General features: G+C 41.8%; 1 protein-coding gene across 2 annotated transcripts in view; it reads left to right on the top strand.

Annotated features, from left to right (window-relative positions):
* The window catches only part of LOC109913307, a 43,524-nt gene that overhangs the window by 10,609 nt on the left and 25,982 nt on the right, over positions 1-6,933 (top strand). For both annotated transcript variants that reach the window (XM_048598231.1, XM_048598232.1), the window contains exon 2: positions 5,093-5,416. In XM_048598231.1, coding sequence (XP_048454188.1) covers positions 5,093-5,416 — 324 coding nt within the window. The remainder of the gene's footprint in view (positions 1-5,092; positions 5,417-6,933) is intronic.

Genomic DNA, 6,933 nt, shown 5'->3' with positions numbered 1-6,933 from the left:
GGGGGGGGGGGGGGGGGGGGGGGGGGGGGGGGGGGGGGGGGGGGGATAGGTGGGAGGAAGGACAGGTTAGGGAGGCGGGGATGAGCTGGGCTAGTTTTGGGATGCGGTAGGGGGAGGGGAGATTTTGAAGCTTGTGAAGTCCACATTGATTCCATTGGGCTGCAGGGTTCACAAGTGGAATATGAGTTGCTGTTCCTGCAACCTTCGGGTAGCATCTGCTAATGTGGTATACTGCATCCGCTGTTCCCGTTGTGGCCTCCTCTACATCGGGGAAACCAAGCAGAGGCTTGGGGACCACTTTGCAGAACACTTACGCTCGGTTCGCACTAAACAACTGCACCTCCCAGTAGCAAACCATTTCAACTCCCCCTCCCATTCCTCGGACGACATGTCCATCCTGGGCCTCCTGCAGTGCCACAACAAAGAAGGATCCGGACCCGAAAAGTCAGCTTTCCTGCTCCTCTGGTGCCACCTGGCCTGCTGTGTTTGTCCAGCTCTACACCTTGTTGTCTCAGATTCTCCAGCATCGGCGGTTCCTACTACCCCTTGTGGGACACTACTGGTCACATTCTGCCGATTTGAGCGCCTACCTGTTGCCTTCCACTCAACCAATTCCCCAGCCATGTGCAGGCTAGGCAGATTAGCCATGTTAAATGTGCTCCCCTATTTGCTTTAACACCAGGGATTTGTCACTCTCTAACCGCATTAATTTCCTCGTTACAACTGTTTCACTTATGTTAAATTTATTCAGTTCCTTTTCTCGATCCGCTATGAATTTTCTTGGGACTTTTGGCAAGCTATCCTCCTTATCTACTGCAAATACTGAGGAAAAGTAATCATTCAACATGTCTGCCATATCCCCATATTTATTGGCAATATCCCCACTTTCTGTCTTTAGTGAGTCAACATTGCACTTGACCAACCATTTACTCTTTATGTAACTACAAAATTTCTTCTTATTGATTTTGATATCCTTTGCAAGTTTCCTTTAAGAATCAGTTATGGTAGCTCTTATAACTCTTTGCTGGTCTTCATATCTTTCCCATTCAGTAAGATCTTTGCTGTTTTTGTGTATTTCTGTAAGCCCTTTCTTTTAGTTTTATGCCATCCATTATCTCTTGAGTTGTCTGTGGCTGTTTTTTTCTGTGAAGTGAACATTTTCCCTCTCAGGGGCATAAACTGGCTTTGTGTTGTGTTAAATGTTTCTTTAAACATGCTCCACTGGTCTTCAGTTGTTTTACCCATTTGCAGATCATTCAGTTTACTGTGGACCATCTCTGACTCATCTCATTAAGGTCAGGCTTCCTAATCTAAAATTCTAACAGCTAATTCATGCTTTTCACTTTCAAATGCTACATTGAACTCAATCATGTTATGATCACTACCTGATAGATGTTCATGCACAATTAGGTTAGTAATTAATCCTGCCTCATTTCTCATTACCATAGATTGCCTTTCTCCTTGTTGCATCCAGGATATATTGCTACAGGAAACAATCCTGCACACTCCAGAAATTCACTAGGGGAGTCCAAAATTAGAGGACGTAGGTTTAAGGTGAGAGGGGAAAAGATTTAAAAGGGACTAAACGGGCGACTTTTTCATGCAGAGGGTGGTGCGTGTATGGAGTGAGTTGCCAGAAGAAGTGGTGGGGGCTAGTACAATTACGACATTTAAAAGGCACGTGGATGGGTACATGAATGGGAAGGGTTTAGAGGGATATGGTTCAAAAGCTAGCAAATAGGACTAGGTTAATTTAGGATATCTGGTCGGCATAGATGAGTTGGACCGAAGGACCTGTTTCTGTGTTGTATAACACTATGACTCGTACGAGGTGCTTGTCTACCTCTCTTATCTATGTTAATGTTAAAATCCCCCATTAATACTACTCTAGCTTTACTATACAATTGCCTAATTTCTGCATTCATACGATGGAGCATATTGGAGCTGACACTGGGGGTCTATACACAACACCTTTTTGGTGTTATATACAACTATACAGTTTTCGATCCTTTACTGTTCCTAAGTTCCACTCATACAGGTTCCAGTAGACGCTTTCCCCTTATTATATCCTTCCTCACCATTGAAGGGATTTTGTTTCTAATCAATAAGGCTATTCCACCCTCTCTGCCATTTTCCCATTCCGATCTGTGAACCTTATAAACTTAATCTTATAATTTACTTCCCGGTCCTGATAATGGTGCAGCTGTGTCTCTGTAATGGCTACTATACCATAATCTCCAATTAAAATTTGAACCTGCAGTTCATTTAATTTATTCCTTTCACTCTATGCATTTTTATAGAGAACTCTCATTTGGCCCATACACTATAACCTGTCCCTCAGCACTGAAGCTTTATTCACTGTTTATTATTTCTCTCTTCTCTATTAATCAATGTACAGTACTTGCAATAGTTTTGTGATTACCTGTCATACCTGAAGCAGGATTCCTGACTGTTTCTTTGCTCCCGGTCCTGTTCCTTGTTTTTAAATATGTAATGACTTCCCCCAAGGGCTACCCCTACGTATTAATTTAAAGTCATTGTGATCACCCTGTTTAGCCTTCCCGCTAGCACATTGGTCCCAGATTGGTTCAGGTGATTTCATTGACTAGCAGGCAAAGTGAGCGTTCGTGGTAGAGGTGAAGAAGGGAAGTAACGTATGCCCAGATTAGACACTAGAAAACAAAAACACAAAACCAATATGCAGGCTTGCATTTTGATGGGGAATATCAAAACCTAGGGCAGAATTCATGATCTTAAGTTGTTGAATTCAGTGAAGGGTACAGAAGACTGTAAAGTTCATGATAAGAAAACTAGGTTTTGGTCATCAATTGGTTGCATTGAGCTTCATTGGAACACTGCAGCAGGCCAAAGGCAGAATTGTAAGCATAAGGGCAAGGTGGTGAACTGAAGTGGCATTTTTTATGTTATGTTGAAATGAAGATCCTGAGGAGATTGACAAAGTAGATGCTGAGAGCATATTCCCCTTTATGAGAAAGACAAGAACTAAAGGGCATTGTTTAAAAATAACAGGTTATTTAAGATTGAGATTAGGAAAACATGTTTATCTCAGAAGGACAATAATCCACTGCATTTCCTTCCCCAAAGAGCAGCAGAGGCAGGCTGGTAGATAGGTTCCTGATTGACAGGGGAGAAAAAGGTTATAGTGGTTCGACAAAAACAGGGTTAAAGTCAGAACCAGACCAACTACGATCTTATGAAATCCTGCTACTAATGAATCATACATTAGAACACTCACTTGACCATGAACTGATTGTGAATCATACGGTTGCATTTATAAAGCAGAATAGATTGAACTATGTGAACATGATCTCACCTGCTTCCATTGTCTCTGAAGCTGTCAGAGGTGTTAAACTGAAACAATGTGGTTCAACCTCATGGGAGTACAGCAAGGTGTTAAGATCAGCATGCAATTCAGAAGGCATCCCTCATTCTTCCACTCTCCCTTTGTCATAAAAGCGTAAAATTGCAGATGTCTGAAAATGTGAATGAAAACAGAAAGTGCTGGAGAAATGCAGCGGGTCTAGCAGGATCTGTGAAAAGAGAAACAGAGTTAATTGTTTAAGACCAAAGACTCTTCTTCAGAACAGAATCCATAATATAACACAGACAGTGAAGACAGAAATCATTCAGCTTCTTATCTTAACAATTGTAAGGGATCCTTGTTCCATAGCCATTGAGCAAGGTTTAGAGAACAGAGACCTCAAAATCACCATGGAAAACATAAATACAATGGCCTAATCTTCCAATCTGTTGGGGGCGGGGTTCCTATTTACAAACCAGATCAGACAAGAAGTTACTTACTTACTTTCCTTGAGAGTTTTTTCAGCTTGACCTCCAATGAAGATTGTTCTAAAACCTTATGCAGTGCAGCAATCTTCAGAGAGAGCAGCACAGAGAATTTCTGTGAAAACCACCACTTACTTTGTATAGTACTAGCGGCTGTATTCTGTTTAATTAGTTTAAAGATCCCAAAGCTTCTTTGAAACATTACACAGAAAACGTAAATGTGCAAGGTAAGTGACTGAGGAGTTAGTGTGGCAGGGACATGGGTGAGTGAACAGGAGATTAGTGAGGTAGCGTGGCAGTAGTTGAGTGGTTAAGTAGGTTGCTGGCACTGGGGTGGGCTGGCAGGTGGGTGAGAAGGTTGGGTATTAAGTTGGTTTGGGGTAGGCTGGCAGGTGGGTCAGTGAGGGATAAGATTTAGAGGTGGGTGAGTAGGTAGGGTGGCAGTTGGATCAGAGGGTAAGCAGACAGATAGGTGGCCAGTTGGAAAGTAGGTGACAAACGAAGGTGGATCAGGGAACTATTTGGGGGCAAGACCATGACAGGGGAAGTGTCGAGTTTCTGAGGAACAGGGAGAGTTAAACAGGGATTGGACTTCTGAAGATCGGAGGTTGTTCTTTGATGGGGTTGTGGAGGGAACGTATGTGTGTGCAGGGAGGTGGCTTTCAGGGCCTGGGGCATGAGGTGTAGCGGGGGTGTAATCAGAGTGAGTGACGGTGGGGGGATATCAGTGTTATAGTTAGCCAGCAGTTGGAGCAGGTTTAAATCAATCTAACACTTCATGGCAAACTTTTCAGGTAAGTTGGAACACTTTGAAGTGAAAGTTGGAGACTTTTTGGGAGGACTCCGGCAGATTGTCCATTGGAAGTTTAAATGTTGTGGGCAATTCCCATGTAGTTAGCACCTAATGATTTCAGGGTTGCCAACACAGGTCTTTCAGAATATGTCCAGTCTCCATCTAGCTGGAGATTGGAAGATCTGGGCTGATACTTCTGTCATTTTTCCATTTCCAAGTTTCATACAAAGTCAATGGGCATAATTATACATTGCAAATCCTGAATTAACATCTACCAAAATTGTTCATTGAACAGTGCTTTGAAAGGGAAAAAGATCTACTACCTGCTGTGCGTAAGATTCAAATATGAATAAAACTTTGAAGTAATAATTGTAATGTAAATGTACAAAATAATTTACGTGTGTACATCTTATTCTCAGTTTCTGTTATAAAATGCAATATTAATTTTTGGCTATTATTGAAATCATTTGATTCAACAGGTTTTTTTTACAGGTGCTGATGATCGAGAATCTGTTACAGCTTCAGTTGGAGAAACGGTCACACTTCGATGTGGAAATGCCTCAGTGGAAAATCTGACTCAAATTACCTGGAGTAAAGAAGAGAACAATAAATCTGAAACTATTTATTCTTACTTACTTACTCGCAACCAGACATTCATATCAAATAAGACTGTGAAATTATTGTGGACTTATGAGGAACCCTACAGTCTGCACATAATGAAACTGCAGATTTCTGATGCAGGAAATTACAGCTGCAAAATGAATGGAGTTAATGTTGATCTACATTCCAAATGGCACCTTATTATTACTGAACCAGGTAAGAACTTCCTGTTTTCAATCTTCTCATCTCTGTTTGTCAAAAGAAAAACAATAACGAATTTTGCAAAACAGTTCCAGTATTGTTTTATCTAATTTGTAGATGCTAAGCTTGTAGTTTTAGATTGTTATCTGCAATATGTATTACGCAACATGCAATGCTGATACTCAGACTTATGATAAAAATTCTAGACACAAATCATAAGACAAGTGAGGAGTTACTTGAAATTACAGGAGTAAAAATAACTCAAAACAGTGACATCCAGAAAGAAAAATGTCAGTATTTTGGTCATTTGATCAGAACTGGAAAGAGTCAGAATTGTCCTTCAGAGGGCAATGTGTAGGGAAGCAGAAAGAGGAGCCAACGTACAGTGTTGGATGATGGTTGTCACAGAGCGGTTCCAACAAACTACATTAGAAGTTTGGATGTGTGAAACAGACAATTCTGACATATCATGAAAGTAGATCTCCTGGCAGGTATAGTTACAGGCAGCAGAAACAGTATGCAACAGACACATATCACAGCAGTGACATCATTACAGCAGTGTCTAATGGGATGCGATTTCCCACTAATGGACAGGACCTAAGTGGGATCTGGGTCTTGTTTGCCAGGTGGAGAGCAAGAAGATATTCATGCTACCTCTCTTCAGGAAGACCCACTGAGCCACACAGCATTCAGAGAATGGTGAGACCAACTGTGGGTCTTCCCCTGGAATCAAAACCCTGGGGGTGAAACTCTTGCTGCTGCTGGAAGAACAAAACACAGAGATGCAAGAGCAAGGGCCCAAGCCACAGGTGAGCAAGGCAGGTTGAGGATCACAGGGAGATGGAGACAGGCGAGTCAGACGGAATTAGCTTTCTCTGGTCTCCTCCTTCTCAATGTACAGTCCTTTAATCAGGCACTCAGTGTCTTTGATCAAGCGACCACCTCCACGTTTCTGCCCAACAATTTAACTAAGTTAAATTATAGTTTCACCTATCATGAATGCACTTGACAGCAGGCCCAGCATGCAGTTAGGTTAATCCCTCAAAGGGCCTCAATGAGAATTCCTGCTCAAAGCTCAAACCTGTTGGAAGGTGGGAATACTGCAGGGCTAGCTAATCTATCACCTCAGCTAATTAAATATCCTTCCTATCACCAGGTTTGACACCAGTGAATGCAGAAATTCCGCTGGTTGGTGCTGGAGTAATAGTTGAGGAACCTACTAGTCTGTTTTTTTTTTGCACAAAGGTTGTGGAAATTGAATGCATGAGTTTTCAAAATGTGCAGCATCCTTACCTGCAAAACAGCCTGATGCCATATCAGATAGAGAACAATATAGCAGAGCATATGGATATATGAATTAGGAACAGAAGTAGCTCATTCATCCTGGTAAACTTGCTTTGCCTTTCAATAAGATCATGGCTGATCTGTTAATGTTTCAAATTCCACATTCCCACCTATTCCTGATTATCCTTCGGGTCCCTTGCCTAAAATGAATTAATCTACCTTTGCCATAAAAATATTCAATAACCTCG

Source organism: Rhincodon typus, chromosome 6, assembly GCF_021869965.1.
Source record: "Rhincodon typus isolate 14 chromosome 6, sRhiTyp1.1, whole genome shotgun sequence".
Taxonomy (NCBI): domain Eukaryota; kingdom Metazoa; phylum Chordata; class Chondrichthyes; order Orectolobiformes; family Rhincodontidae; genus Rhincodon; species Rhincodon typus.
This window is presented reverse-complemented; position numbering and strand designations above follow the sequence as displayed.